General features: G+C 44.8%; 1 protein-coding gene across 4 annotated transcripts in view; it reads left to right on the forward strand.

The window, feature by feature from the left end:
- Positions 1–16,552, forward strand: part of dscaml1 (Down syndrome cell adhesion molecule like 1) — a 564,629-nt gene that overhangs the window by 445,076 nt on the left and 103,001 nt on the right. For all 4 annotated transcript variants that reach the window (XM_059638968.1, XM_048562212.2, XM_059638969.1 and 1 more), the window contains one exon: positions 13,545–13,691. In XM_059638968.1, coding sequence (XP_059494951.1) covers positions 13,545–13,691 — 147 coding nt within the window. The remainder of the gene's footprint in view (positions 1–13,544; positions 13,692–16,552) is intronic.

Genomic DNA, 16,552 nt, shown 5'->3' on the forward strand with positions numbered 1-16,552 from the left:
GACTGTCAAGCAATTGCTGCAGCCTGGATGAATTCATGATTATACAGTGTGCCTCTTCTGCTATTTGGAGGGACTTGTTCTTAGAATCTGGCTGCACTTCACTACTTTTTGAGTATGGAGGGGAATGGACCTCCCTTACCTGGCCAGGTGGGTACCCAAAGGTCAGGACAGCGTCTGGGGTCATTAAGCCTGACTGTCATGAATCTTCTCCACTGTTTGCCTTCTGAAACGATACCAGTCACTGCAAGAATGTCTGCTGATTTGACCTTAGTCCTGCCGAGCTTCATCTAAGGAATTGTGCTATTTTACCCGCTTAATTAGAAAGGCCACGTTCCAAGATGATATTTTCCCTGAACTACCTTTGCTCTCTTAACCACTTTGACCAATATTACTATTTACTTCCAGATTTCAAGAATTTTCAAGGTTTTTCTTCTGACACCGCTCTCCTATTTTCTTGATAAACTTGTGCCTATTCCAAAAAAAATGCGAAAGTTGATCTTACAGAAAAGAAATGACAGATTCTTGCATATTCAGGAATGCAAATGTGACAGCATTGATGGCACACTGTCATCAACTGGAGCAGGATTCCTCCGCAAGTTAAAATAAAACACTTCAGGGAGTAAACACAACATAGCTGGCATTTTTTTTGTGATTAGTGACAATTTATGAGAAGCTATAATTTCGTTGTTGTTGTAAATGGAGGATAGTGAGATAGTCTTGAGTTCTCTCTTTTTGTCTTTCTAATTGTTTTGTAACAAAGAAGCACCAATCAGCATTTACAGGATCTCAAAATCCAAATTACAGTGGATCTGTCATCTAATTAAACTGATGTCAGCCTGGATTTACAATTCAATGATCAGCTTTTAATGAGTGTAGCACCCTGTAATCTCGCAACACCGTCATCAGGCACAGTATCTCTTAAGCCTGTTATCAGCATAATTCAGCATGGAATAATTGATGTCACACTATTCTAACACATAAAGAGGGGGATGATTGTTCTGCTTCTAAACACTTGGTGAAACCACACACACACACAAAAAAAAATCAGCTTTGGATTCTTATGACAGAGCTGCATGAATTACAACTCAACGTCTATCTTACCTGGTCATTTTATTTTAAAGAGACTTGTGATTTTGGCAGGTGTTCAGCTGAATGGGTTTTCTTTGTGTCAGTGTGTGGAAATGATGCTTGTCAGTGTCTGGGGCATCGATAATGTTTGTGTTTCGTTTTAATTTAATGTCTCCCTTCTATGTTCATCCTCCCGCCATCTGCTGTCCACCTCTCTCCTCTTTCTGCCTCTCACCCTCTCACCATCTGCTTCTTTCGCCTCTGCCCCTCTCCTGCTCTACCTCTCCAGCACTGCGTCTTTCACCTCACTGGTCTCCCTTCTCCCCCTCTTCAGTCAGCCCCTTCCCCTCTCCTGTTGTATCCCTTGAACTCTGCCTCTCTCCCACTTGTCTCCCACCCCTCTGTCTCTCTCGCCTCTGCCTCTCTCCCCTCTGCCTCTCTCCCACTTGTCTCCCACCCCTCTGTCTCTCTCCCCTCTGTCTCTCTCCCCTCTGCACCTCTCCCATCTGCCTCTCTCCCCTCTGTCTCTCTCCCCTCTGCCTCTCTCCCCTCTGCCTCTCTCCCCTCTGCCCCTCTCCCCTCTGCCTCTCTCCCCTCTGTCTCTCTCCCCTCTGCCTCTCTCCCCTCTGTCTCTCTCCCCTCTGCCTCTCTCCCCTCTGTCTCTCTCCCATCTGCCTCTCTCCCCTCTGTCTCTCTCCCCTCTGCCTCTCTCCCCTCTGTCTCTCTCCCCTCTGCACCTCTCCCCTCTGCCTCTCTCCCCTCTGTCTCTCTCCCCTCTGCCTCTCTCCCCTCTGCCTCTCTCCCCTCTGTCTCTCTCCCCTCTGTCTCTATCCCCTCTGCCTCTCTCCCCTCTGCCTGTCTCTGCGCTACCTCTTTCCTTTCTTCCCCAACTCCCTTCTGCCCCTTTTCCATCAGCACCTGTCCTGCACACCCATTATCCTTTCCTATTCTGTTCCTCAACTCTGTGTCTCTGCCCTTTGACCATCTCTCTTCTACATGTACCTCTCCCTCTGCTGCTAACGTTTGCCCCTCTCCTATCTATCTGTGCCTCTGCCCTGCTTCACTCACCTCGTGTCTCCTTTCCCCTCTGTTTCCCATCACCCTGCTGCCTCCTCAAACTGGGTTGAGCATTGCACCTTAGTGTGTGATGCAGTAAGGCCCCTCTCCCTCACATTTAACCTCATCACCCTCCGCTGATCTGGTTTCTCAAACAGCATGGAAGTAGCAGCCCCCATCATGACTTCCACCCACCTTTGCTGTTGGAGACACATGGCCAGATCTTGCCTCATAAAGATGCTTAACAAGACCAACATAATTCAGGCATGGCATCGGGACCTGGAATTCTTGTGGGAGTTGTAGTCTATGTCTGCCCAATACCTTTCATTGTGGTTTCTTTCTATTGTATGTTTTCTTTGCCTTTCGAGAATTCACCTTTGACGATCCCATGTGCTGAGTGTATGCAATGATGTGACTGTTCCTAGCAATGCACACACGCACATGCAGACACACACACACACACACACACACACACACACACATTCACACATGTGTGCATGTACACGCAGACATACACACACACACACACACTCACACACACACATTCACACATGCATCCGCACACGCATGATTACACAAACACTTTGCTGTAATTTTTGCTTCACAACTTATAATGTACTTTATTGTTTTAAATAAACTAACCTGCATAGTTAATCAATCTCTGATGAGCAGTTAATTGACATACTGTTATTGTAAGTATGATCCTTCCTTTCTCTCTGTTTCTCGCTCTCACACATTGTTCTCTCATCTACAGAAATCCTGGTTGTCAGGAATTATCTGTCTTCCCAGTTTGTTACCATAGAGGTGGAGAGTGTGCTGGAATTGCCTTTTTGTGATTCCAGTGTATGCCATTTACCCCTGGTCTGATAACTCGATCATGTTCAATTACCTGTGGTACACATAGACAGTATAATAAACAATCAATACAACACCCAAGTGGTCAAAGCTGATGTGATTTCAGCCTTCAAATTTCAGAATGGACTGGCAAGTTTCCACTTTGCCGAGAGGACAATAACAAGAATGTCAAAGTCTCTTAAAGGACAGAGAAGAAGGAATAAAAATGTATTGATTGCAAGCATGTTATTACACAAGTGTTACGATAACTGTTATTAGAAGTGAGAGATTTGCAGAGAGCATTTTCTGTTAAAATCCTAAAAATGGCTCAATTCAATCTGGGTGATTTTCACATTTGAGGTTACACAAATCAGCAGGAAAAACAAGAAATGATTGTAAGTTGGTAGCTGTTGTTCTGCTCTGAAACTGCTCTATAAAAGGCAGTCATTACAGTAAACACCATACTTTGGTATGGCTCAGCAATACAATGTCACTGTATAAAAATTTATTTTATGGCACTCACACTTTACATTTATATAGCACCTTTCACGGAATATTTCAAGGCTCTTTAAAAATGGACCACTTCTTGAAACAAACTCAGAGAATAGTGGAGAAACTCAACAGTTCTTGGCAGTATCTCTGGAAAGAGAATTGTAGAGTCCAGTTTAACTCTTCTTTAGAATTGAAAGATGTTGGAAAATGTGTTTCTTATACTTTTCTTGAGACAGAGGCCCAGTGCTTTTGCTTTTTGATGTGCAGTTGCTGTTGGAATGTGCACATCAGTCAATTAATGTGCAACATGTTCATGCAACACAGTGTGATAATGAGCAAACGATGTCGATCGAGATTTAAATCTTGACTGGGGACAGACCTCTCCTTGAGCTCTCAAATATCCACTGAGCAAGCATTTACGGCATGTTTGAAACTTCATCTGAAAGACACAAGCATAGAGCTGCCTCAGTACTGCACTGGAATTTCATCGCCCTTGATCTTTGCACTAAAGGCCTGGATTTGGGATTAAACGCAGACCTTCGACAATTCTAAAGCAAGTGGATTGCCAACTGATTCAATGGCTGACACTGTCTACAGCCAATTCTGGAAAACAGATGCTAATTTGCACTCAGACATCACACTCGCTGTTCATCCTTTGAAATAGAAGAATGGGCCGCACGGTGGCTCAGCGGTTAGCCCTGCTGTCTCACAGCACAGGGACCCAGGTTTGATTCTAGCCTCAGGCGAATGTCTGTGTGGAGTTTGCACATTCTCCCTGTGTCTGTGCGGGTTTCCTCCTGGTTCTCCAGTCTCCTCCCACAGTCCAAAGATGTGCGGGTTAGGTGGATTGGCCGTGCTAATTGCCTGTAGTGTTCAGGGATGTGTAGCTTAGGTGGATTATAAGGGGATGGGTCTGGATGGGATGCTCCAAGGGTCAGTGCAGACTTGTTGGGCTGAAGAGCCTGTTTCCACACTGTAGGGATTCTGTGAAACAGGAATTGACAGAGAAACTCAGAGGCCTGGCCGCATCTGTGGAGAGAGAGGCATTCATTTCTATGAAATAGATATGGTATTTCAAAGTGAGAGGAGGAAAGTTTAAGGGAGATATGTGTGGAAAGTTCTTTACACAGAGGGTGGTAGGCGCCTGGAATGCGTTGCCAGTGGAGGTGGTAGACGCAGATACGTTAGCGTCTTTTAAGGTATATTTGGACAGGTACATGGATGGGTAGGGAACAAATGGACACAGACCGTTAGAAAATAGATGACAGGTTAGACAGAGGATCTTGATCAGCGCAGGTTTGGAGGGCCGAAGGGCCTGTTCCTGTGCTGTAGGTTTCTTTGTTTCTTTGTGTATTGGCTGGTGAACATTCAACACCAAAACAACTATATATTTTGTGTTAGTCATTACTCGGATGAAAGCGTTCATGTTTCTGAGTCACAAGTTACTGTGTTCAGGTCTCATTCCAGTCTAACTCTAAGGGAGCATTGCTCTGTCAGAGGAGTCTACTCTTTGACAAGTTGTCAGGCCCCATTTGTTCTCTTAGGACAGAAAGGATCCTATGGCTCTCTTTCAAAAATGAGGGCTGAGGGGGAGGTGTGGCATGCCTGGTATGTTGGCTGCCATCTATTCTACAGTCAACATCTCACACAGATAACAAAGTGTGGAGCTAGATGAACACAGCAGGCCAAGCAGCATCTTGGGAGCACAAAAGCTGATGTTTCGGAGAGATTATTGCACTGCCATCTGTGGGATCTTGCTGTGCATCTTTGGCGTTCGCATTTCCTAATCATGACAGGGAATCCATTTCAAAAGCCCAACATTGATTGCAAAGTACTTTGACATGTCTAATGGTGGTGGTGTAAAGGGCTTTATTTTGATTCATTCCTAGGATAAGGGGCATTGCTGGCTGGGCCAGTATTAATTGCCCATCCCTAATTGCCCAGAGGGCAGTTAAGAGTCAGCCTGCAGTTAAGAGTCATTGCTGTGGGTCTGGAGTCACATGCAGTCCAGACCAGATAAGCATGGCAGTTTCCTTCCCTAAAGGACATTAATGAACCAGACGGGACTTCTCCTGACAACTGACAATGGATTCATGGTCATCATCGTCAGATTCTTAATTCCTTAAATGCATCATTTTTTTTCTTTCCAGGTAAACAAGAAATGAAGCAATAATTAGTTAATAATCTGCTCTAGGCAATAATTTAAAAGCATTTAAATTGCAGTAATTAAAGCACCCTATCTGATTGTCAGATTTGAAGCATAGTTGGGAAAATTATTAATAATTATAAAGAACAGTGAAAACAGTTGAGGTTTCCAAGTGTAATCCTGTTTTTTTTCTCACACACTTCTGGGTGATTCTTTACTTTCACTTTCAAGTTTGAGCGAGGTTGGTGAAGAGGGTGGTTGTTTCTGACTTTTTCAGGGAGGCCAGCTTCCAAGCAAACTCTAAATGTGGGACGGTAGCCATCTATCAGAATTGTATGAAATGAATCAGAATGAATGAACGCCCAGCTGATTATTAGGTGGACACCTCATCCAGGGCCCCGTGTGTTGGAGGATAGCAGCTGCTACACTCTCTGGGCACAGCAGTTGTAAGACTGCAGAGGTTCCCACAAGACAGCTTACCACCACGTCCTCAGGAGCACTTAGGGGTGGGCAATGGAAACAATAGCCCTGTCAGTAGACATCCCACATCCCATGAGCGGAAAAAGGGAAAAGTTGACACCAAACAAAGTGGACAAATCTGGGCGTGATGACCAAAAGCATGAACAGTGAGGCTTAATTCACTCAAAGGTATTGCTGCTGGTGGTCTGCCATCTCAGGGCACTTTGATTGGATTCAGTTGTGTAGGGTAAGGTTGCGGGGGGGGAAGTATTAAACACCCAACCAAGATCACTCTTCAGTCACAGTGACCCCTATTGCCAACAGCAAGGGAGAAAAGCAGACTGAACGGAGCTGCAAGTCCTGTTTAGTTATAGAATCCCCACAGTGTGGAAACAGACTGTTTGGGCCAACAACTCCACACCATCCAACCCAGACTCCCCCCATCTCAACTAACATTCTCCCTATAACCCTGCATATCGCATGCCAATCCACCTAACCTGCACATCTTTGGACAGTGGGAGGAAACCAAAGCACCCGGAGGAAACCCACGCAGACACGGGGAGAATGTGCAAACTCCACACAGACAGTCACCCGAGGGTAGAATTGAACCTGGGTCCCTGGTGCTGTGGGGCAGCAGTGTTAACCACTGAGCCACCGTGCTGCTTTTTGTTAAAAAGCCTTGTGAACACCCTTTGGCGAGAACCTTAGAAAGAGAATTGCCCTTTACTTGAGAGATAATGGGAACTGCAGATGCTGGAGAATTCCAAGATAATAAAATGTGAGGCTGGATGAACACAGCAGGCCAAGCAGCATCCCAGGAGCACAAAAGCTGATGTTTCGGGCCTAGACCCTTCATCAGAGAGGGGGATGGGGGGAGGGAACTGGAATAAATAGGGAGAGAGGGGGAGGCGGACCGAAGATGGAGAGTAAAAAAGTTAGGTGGAGAGAGTATAGGTGGGGAGGTAGGGAGGGGATAGGTCAGTCCAGGGAAGACGGACAGGTCAAGGAGGTGGGATGAGGTTAGTAGGTAGCTGGGGGTGCGGCTTGGGGTGGGAGGAAGGGATGGGTGAGAGGAAGAACCGGTTAGGGAGGCAGAGACAGGTTGGACTGGTTTTGGGATGCAGTGGGTGGGGGGAAAGAGCTGGGCTGGTTGTGTGGTGCAGTGGGGGGAGGGGACGAACTAGGCTGGTTTAGGGATGCAGTAGGGGAAGGGGAGATTTTGAAACTGGTGAAGTCCACATTGATACCATATGGCTGCAGGGTTCCCAGGCGGAATATGAGTTGCTGTTCCTGCAACCTTCGGGTGGCATCATTGTGGCAGTGCAGGAGGCCCATGATGGACATGTCATCTAGAGAATGGGAGGGGGAGTGGAAATGGTTTGCGACTGGGAGGTGCAGTTGTTTGTTGCGAACTGAGCGGAGGTGTTCTGCAAAGCGGTCCCCAAGCCTCCGCTTGGTTTCCCCAATGTAGAGGAAGCCACACCGGGTACAATGGATGCAGTATACCACATTGGCAGATGTGCAGGTGAACCTCTGCTTAATGTGGAATGTCATCTTGGGGCCTGCGATAGGGGTGAGGGAGGAGGTGTGGGGACAAGTGTAGCATTTCCTGCGGTTGCAGGGGAAGGTGCCGGGTGTGGTGGGGTTGGAGGGCAGTGTGGAGCGAACACCTTCCACCCCAACCTTCAGTTCACCTGGGCCATCTCCAGCACATCCCTCACCTTCCTGGACCTCTCAGTCTCCATCTCAGGCAACCAGCTTGTAACTGATGTCCATTTCAAGCCCACCGACTCACACAGCTACCTAGAATACACCTCCTCCCACCCACCCTCCTGCAAAAATTCCATCCCCTATTCCCAATTCCTCCGCCTCCGCCGCATCTGCTCCCACGATAAGACATTCCACTCCCGCACATCCCAGATGTCCAAGTTCTTTAAGGACCGCAACTTTCCCCCCACAGTGATCGAGAACGCCCTTGACCGCGTCTCCCGTATTTCCCGCAACACATCCCTCACACCCCGCCCCCGCCACAACCGCCCTAAGAGGATCCCCCTCGTTCTCACACACCACCCTACCAACCTCTGGATACAACGCATCATCCTCTGACACCTCCGCCATTTACAATCCGACCCCACCACCCAAGACATTTTTCCATCCCCTCCCCTGTCTGCTTTCCGGAGAGACCACTCTCCCCGTGACTCCCTTGTTCGCTCCACACTGCCCTCCAACCCCACCACACCCGGCACCTTCCCCTGCAACCGCAGGAAATGCTACACTTGTCCCCACACCTCCTCCCTCACCCCCATTCCAGGCCCCAAGATGACATTCCACATTAAGCAGAGGTTCACCTGCACATCTGCCAATGTGGTATACTGCATCCACTGTACCCGGTGCGGCTTCCTCTACATTGGGGAAACCAAGCGGAGGCTTGGAGACCGCTTTGCAGAACACCTCCGCTCAGTTCGCAACAAACAACTGCACCTCCCAGTCGCAAACCATTTCCACTCCCCCTCCCATTCTCTAGATGACATGTCCATCATGGGCCTCCTGCACTGCCACAATGATGCCACCCGAAGGTTGCAGGAACAGCAACTCATATTCCGCCTGGGAACCCTGCAGCCATATGGTATCAATGTGGACTTCACCAGTTTCAAAATCTCTCCTTCCCCTACTGCATCCCTAAACCAGCCTAGTTCGTCCCGTCCCCCCACTGCACCACACAACCAGCCCAGCTCTTCCCCCCCACCCACTGCATCCCAAAACCAGTCCAACCTGTCTCTGCCTCCCTAACCGGTTCTTCCTCTCACCCATCCCTTCCTCCCACACCAAGCCGCACCCCCAGCTACCTACTAACCTCATCCCACCTCCTTGACCTGTCCGTCTTCCCTGGACTGATCTATCCCCTCCCTACCTCCCCACCTATACTCTCTCCACCTATCTTCTTTACTCTCCATCTTCGGTCCGCCTCCCCCTCTCTCCCTATTTATTCCAGCTCCCTCTCCCCATCCCCCTCTCTGATGAAGGGTCTAGGCCCGAAACGTCAGCTTTTGTGCTCCTGAGATGCTGCTTGGCCTGCTGTGTTCATCCAGCCTCACATTTTATTATCTTGCCCTTTACTTGAACTGTCTCAGTCCTTACGGTGCAATTGTTCTCCAATGCTTTGTATCAGTTGCCTGATTAAACTCCATGGGGAATGTCAATGCAGGTTATTGTTCTCAAGTAGCACGTGGTTGATTGGATTTGATTGTTATTGTCACGCGTACCTAAATATAGTGATAAGTATTGTTTTGTATGTTTTCCAGGCAAATCATAACTGACATACGTACAATAGGGTAATAGAACAGAATGCAGACTAAAGTGTTACTGCTACAGTAAAAGTGCAGATAAAGATCAACGCTAATATATGAAAGGTCTGTTCAAAAATTTGATAGCAAGAAACTGTTCTTGGATCTGTTGATAAAAGATTGTTATATTCATAGAATGCTTGCTCAGGTTATTATTAATTACAAGCAATGGCAAATGCACATTAGGGTTTTCCAGTGTTATTCCATCAACCAATCTTTGATTCCGTTTCATAGCCAATGGTTGGTGATACCTGGACTATGGGTAAAGGGGGAATTGGGAGAAAATGTTGTTGCAAGATTCATTATGGATTCCATAACAATCAGTTCTGGAATCCATAATTACCTCAACAAACAGTTTTTACAGAAGAATTTAGATGCTGAGCGAGTGAGAGAAGAGCAAATAGGATTTGGAGAGGAGATGGGGTCAACGGCATGATTGAAGACATGATCCTTGGGTCTTTTGAGTGGAAGGAAGTAACAAGATGGAGCTGCTGAGGGAGTAGAGCTCCAGCAGACAGGAGGTCACTGAGGAAAGGTGTGGCGAGATGATTTGTGGAAGTATTTCAAAAGCTTTGACGCAAAAAGGCATCTTTTTGAAATAAGTGGGTGATGGAGAGCATTGAAAAAATCTAAGTGTCTAAATGGCAAATGTAAAAGACAAAAGACAGAGCAAGAGTACAGGTATAGACCATATATTATGACTGAACCGTACATTCTCTGATCCTAGCGGGCCCTTTGCAGATACCAAGAGGTTAGGTAGGAAAGCAGGACCTAATATATTTTACTGCTCTTATACAAATGGAGTTATTGATTTCCTTTCTAAAAATCAGTTGAGAGGATTCAGTGTTTTGACATCTGACAAGTTTGATATACAAAAATACTAGTGAGAGCAGAGCAACAGGGAAAGGAGAAAGTCCAAGAGTGGGAAAATGCTGAAATAGCAGTGCAGGCTACCAAAGATTCTTTTAATGGGATGAGGCATAGCTGGCTGGGCAGCATTTATTGTCCAGCCCTAGCTGCCTACAGGGTAGTTCAGAGTCAACCATATTGCTATGGGTCTGGAGTCACACGTTGGCCAGACCAGGTAAGGATGGTAGTTTCCTTCCCTAAAGGACATTAGTGAACCAGATGGGTTTTTCCTGACAATTGACAATGGATTCATGGTCATCATTAGACAATTAATTCCAGATATTTTTATTGAATTCAAATTCCACGATTTGCCATGGTGGGACTTGAACCTAGGTCCCTGGAATGTTATTAGGGTCTCTGGATTAACAGTCTAGTAATACCACTAGGCCATCCCCCTCCCATAAACAAGCATTAGCGTGGATTTAGCACCATCAAACTCAGGTCTTTAATGAATTCTTGCTGTCAGACTTTCGGATTGTGAGGATGGGTTCAATAAATGTGGCTCATATTCCAATTATATTTGCATTTTAGTTTAGACAGGTGATTGAACTGAAGTGTTTAACTTTATATCGAAATGATTTGATGGGGTAGCAACAGGGCTGAGCAGTTTGGTGGTAGTTATTTCCAATGGACAAGTGGCCAGGATGTGGTTCAGAATTGTGCCAGCTGCAGGGATTTGATCTCCCATTCTAGCTGGGGACCCTGCCCCTCAGACTGGAAAGCACTGGTTATTCACCACTGACAAAACCTATTGAGGGAAGGAGCCCAAACGATCTGCCTTAGGGCACAGCAGCCATGAATAAAGGCTCACTACAGAAACACGACTACCTCTAATGGGATGAATCCAGATCAAAGAAAGGGGCACAATTAAACAATTGATTACTCAGGAGTCAAATGCGGCAGCTTTTCCAAATGAAAGGTCATGGAAATCAGGAATTCTAACATCACAGACAGTGAATACTCATGATCCAGATTTTCAGGACTGAGATTGATAGAACTTTGTTTTTACTCAGGATACAGATTAAATGTAGGTGAGGTACAGTTCAATGGGACCAGCTGAAAGGGCCAAATGGCCTACTCTTGTTCCTAGATACTCCACAAATCACAAAGTGGCTTCATGCAAAAGATTGTAAATGTAGCATCATCCAGCGGTGTGTTTCGGAATTCCGTGATACTATCACCAGCTAATGAATCAACATGAGCTCCCTTTATTGAGGTCAGAAGCTCACAGGACACTCATCAGACAGTGTGGCTCAGGTTATAAAATGTAAATCAAAGTTATCAAATTTAAAGTGTAGATAACAGCAAAACATCAAAAAAGCAATTTCATCTGGTAGCAGATTGTTTAGCTTGTCCCTTCTTGGGTATACAAAACAAATAATAAAATGAAACAACCCTTGCTAACATTCTTCTTAAGATTAAACCAAAGCCAGCAATCCATAATAAACAATGCACCATCTAACCAGCATTGAGTATTCCAGCCTCCAGCTCAAAGGGTTCAGAAGAATTGAGAGAAGGAACTATCTTTTAATCTGCCCATTGGCTGCCCATCAAATGTAGATTAATGGACAGCTCGGAAATCAATGGTCATCTTTCATCTGTTCTCAAGACAAAACAAAGCTTTGAATTTTTTGCCTCAGGATACCTTTAATGTGATAATCAAGCTTCACTGACTTGGTTCTGCACCATGTGCCCAGGCAAACATCATTGACTGATTTTTTTCACTGCCCACCATCCTGTGCTTCCCTTAATTTAGACATTTCCAAAAACAGTGGAGGTCATCTGCCTTTGCATTGATGCCTAATAAGTGAACAACCTTCCTCATCCCCTCCAACATGGAGGACACACAGCTTGCTGGTAAATAGTTTCTTCAAGATGTGAAAATGAAATGTTCCCTGTCCCCAGTCAACAAATGAACTGAACTTACCGTCAGCTTTTGTGCTCCTAAGATGCTGCTTGGCCTGCTGTGTTCATCTAGCTCTACACCTTGGGATTTAGGTTTGCTCGATTCCAAAACCACAGATAATTATCAAAATGAACCCACAAAAGGAATCGGTTACTGTGAAAGTGACAGTAGAATTATAAATCCTTATCCCTTCCTTCTGCACTTCAAGGCCAGGAAGCAATCCATGATAACAATTTGATGCTGGTGACAGCACAAAATCTGAAAGTATTTGGCAACAATAGTTTATCCTCACCTTTCTGTGGAGACGTGGACAGTCTGTTTTCGCGTGGGGCTCAGATAATACCGACTTGTTTTTATATAGTGTTGTTCAGAACGTTACACTTTAAAATGTGGAGCAAAGACTTGTTTTGAGTTTAGTGTCAGGAGTAAATTCCTGTTGTAGAAATAACAGTGAGTCTCAGGACCTGTTCCAAACAAATCGTTCCAGAGCTGGAGTGCTAAATTTAACTTCCTTTTGAATTGTGTCCGATGTAATGAAAACTTAAGTACCCTGGAGCAATCTTGTGATTGTGAAGGAGCTGCACATCATTGAGCATAAATAACACAGTGAGGGTGAAGTTAGAACTCGACGAGAAAGACAGAGAGAACACATGGATTTGAACACGCCAAAACGATAGATTATTCCTTGCCAAAATGATGATAAGATCAGAGCCTGGTTTATCTATAAGTGATAATGTTTATTAAATTGTTTAAATCTGAAATTTAAGCTGAAAGTGCTCCTTAACTTTGCTTCTGCCGCTACCAGTCCATTTTGAATCCAAACACATTGTGAGGCATTAAACCTCTTGATAAAAGAGTGTAGAATCTTGGACTTTTTGCTTCCTGTCAAACACTAGTGTTCTTTCTAAAGGAAAGAGCAGAAACAGAGATCCTATTGGATATTTTTTAAAAGGGCTATTGCTTCAGTAAAAAATTATTTCTTGAATCATTTTTTAAGTCTCAAGCAGAAAAGGGGTCAAACAAGAATTCTGAGGCCATTTTTGTGGGTAGTGTGACACAATTCTCTAACGTATCTGTCATTGCATGTGCCTGTGTAAGGAAGACAAGGAATTGGCATTCTCCTAAAAATCGAATCCCTTTCAAAGTAGGAGCATGTTTTGTGGAACGTATACATTGATTGGAATCTTATGTTGTTAAGATGTCACCTTAACAGGGCATTGTCCCTCCCCTAAATGCTGTATTACTTACTCATAGCCTGGGAATGACTTCTTTTGGCTTGGAGGATCGATGAAGTTTGCTTTGTGTTTTTATTTACCTTGTCTCTCCACAGTTCCCAGCCAACCTCCAGACAATGTGAAAGCTGTTTCGATCTCATCTGACGTTGTCACTATTATCTGGTCGCCCCCTCCTCGAAGTACCTTAAATGGAGTGCTGAAGGGTTTCCGCGTCATATACTGGTCTGTGTACCAAGATGGAGGTCAGTTGCTAGCTGAGCATTTCTTTTATTTCTCCATCTTTTCAATTTTTTTTCTCTCACTTTCTTAAAGGTACTTTCTGTGAACCGGTTAATGCTCCTGCTCTAACTCCATGCTCAAGTTGTTGTTGTACTCTCTTGACTTTTAACAATGATCCAGTTCTCAAGGAATCATAGAATAGTTGCAGCCCTAAATTCTATGCAGCCCATCACACCTATATTGGCTCTTCAAAAGAGTAATTCGGTTAATCTCATTGTCCTGCTTTCTCCCCACAGGCCTTCTTTATCCTTTTCAGCCATACAATTCACTTTTGATTGAATCTCCACTACACTCCCAAGGTGTGCAGTCCACATCTCAACCACTCACTGGGTCAGAGAGGAAACGCTGGTCTAAAATGAGCATATGAAGCGAAAGGACTTAGACACTGTACTAGAGAGCTAGATTTGGTCGCCTGCAATGTACAGCTGTAAATTAAGGAGTGTTTCAGTACACAAGGAATTAAAGACCTTCACTTAGTGGTAAGGTGTGAACAGCCTCAGGGACAGTGTATGTGCAGAAGTTCACAGTCTGCGATGTTTCAAACCAGTATATCAACATGCAGAGGGCATGATAAAGCAATCTTTTCCGAGCCCTCCTATCTACAGGAACAACTTCTCTCATCTGTCCTGTCCAGCTCCAACATGATTTTGTACATCCATAAATTTCCCTCTTTGATAATCAGCCATGGAAATCTGCAACACAAAGAAAGACCCTTCTGCACCAGTCAAAAACAAGCATCTAACCATTCTAATCCCAATTTCCACATTTGGTCCATAGCCTTGTCTGCCTTGGCATCACAATTGTACATCTAAATGCTTCTTAAATGTTATAATGGCTTCTGCCTCTACCACCCTTGCAGGAAATGAGTTCCACATGTAATTATGTAATAATCTGGATCTGCCCCTCCCAGAACATGGGCCTCTGAGGCTTTAACTCACAGTTGAGATTGTGAACGCAGCATAAATCAGGAAATGAAATATGCGCCTTTGTATGGTGCAGAGACATGTCTCATCTCCAATGTGTTCCAATGTTGGTGCCGTCATGCAGCATTGCAGGAAGAAAGAGGGGATATTGGGCAGAGCTGAGAACTTGTGAACTGGGAGCCAACAGGTTCTTCATTGAGCTAGGAAGATTCCCACACTTGTTGTTGCTGCTGCTGCATGTGGTAGGGGGTTGATGTTCCTCTATGATGAAGAAACAGTGGGCACAGAGTGGCTTGGCTAATAGCTCTGGGGGAAAAGGACTGGAATCCCACTTTGACAAGTGGTGAAATTTCAATTTGATTAACTAGTAAATGCATTGAAGTGATTATTTTTTTAAATATCAGGAATTCAGAACCATTGTAAATAATGGTGACTGTGCAAATACTCCCAAGTGTCTTAAAAACACATCTGCTTCACTGGTGCACTGTGGGGAAGGAAATCTGCCATCCCTTTCTTGGCCTTCTCAATGTGATGCTAGAGCCACAACAATATAGTTGACTCATCCATCCTCAGGAATGGCCTACTGAGTTAGGGATGGGCAACAAAGGCTGGAATGGGCAGATCACATGAAAAAATGTGATAAGAATGACGTAACCGTCATCTCTGTTGGTGTTATTGTGGAACTCGGTCCCAACACATGACCATTAGTCTGCAACTCAGATGGAGAAGGAAAGCACTTGTTTTATTTTTTTTCTCTCTGTCTAGTCACATTGTCCCAAGATTTTCAGTGTTTTTGGGCAGCAATGGAAACTTATTAAAATGAAAGGAAGGTGAGTGACACATTGTACTTACCTATAAGGCCACATTGCAATTAGGCATCATGATCATCAATGTTCCCACCCAAGTACAGCCATTTAATCTCCCAGTTGGATTGGAGATTGGCAAATTTCCTTTTAAACAAAGTCCAACTGCAGGAAATAAAAATCCTTGTAAATTTCTCTCAATTAAAATAAGTTCAAAAAATGGTGATCAAACTAAGTTCCAGGAAGTAAACGTATGGGAAAGTCAGTATAGTCCCAGAGGACCATAAGTCTGCTCTTGCTTTCGAGGTAGACAGGTAACTGGTGGTAGTTTAACCTGAGGGTCACTACATCTCAGGCGAGGGGTGAGGTTGAGAAGCGGGCACCTTCATGATGATGGCAGTTAGTATGGGAATTGAACCTGGGAAATACCAATGACCCTGAATAACCTCATTCAAAATTCACTACATACCTCCTGTACATGATGCTGCCAATCTAAGCTAAGTGCTTACCCAATTTTCTTCTGAATATTTGCACAAAGTCTGCATTTAACCATTCTAGCTCCTTGATCTGCTGGCTCACCCATACTGTGAACCTTATCCAGTGCTTTTATTTCTGATTCCTAGAATTCGCATGGTCTCATGCTCACCAGCATCTTTTATTCAAAAGTTCCCTACCCATCAATGTGACTATTAATGTACCACTTATTGCTCGACCCCCTCAACCAAGTATCTTCAGAGATTTGCTGCTTTGAAGTGACACCAAAGAAGTGTCCTTCAGAATCTCTTCCACCTTGTACAGAAAAGACTGATATTTAAGTGCTGCAGCCTTCCTGTGATCCGTGTGTGTGTGTGTGTGTGTGTGTGTGTGTGTGCGTGTGTGTGTGTGTGTGTGTGTGTGTGTATGTGTCTCTAAATGGTTGCATCTGCATGATCCATATCTATGTGTGTGTCCAAATGGGTGCATCTGTGTGCATATGCATGTGTATCGGGGAGACTTGTGTTTGTGTCATTGTGGGTATGTGTATTTGTCAGATTGTGTCCATGTGTATCAGATGTCCAAATAGCCCTGGGAATGGGACATTCCCTATCATGTACCTGG

The sequence above is a fragment of the Stegostoma tigrinum genome, chromosome 32 (genome assembly GCF_030684315.1).
Source record: "Stegostoma tigrinum isolate sSteTig4 chromosome 32, sSteTig4.hap1, whole genome shotgun sequence".
NCBI classification, from domain to species: domain Eukaryota; kingdom Metazoa; phylum Chordata; class Chondrichthyes; order Orectolobiformes; family Stegostomatidae; genus Stegostoma; species Stegostoma tigrinum.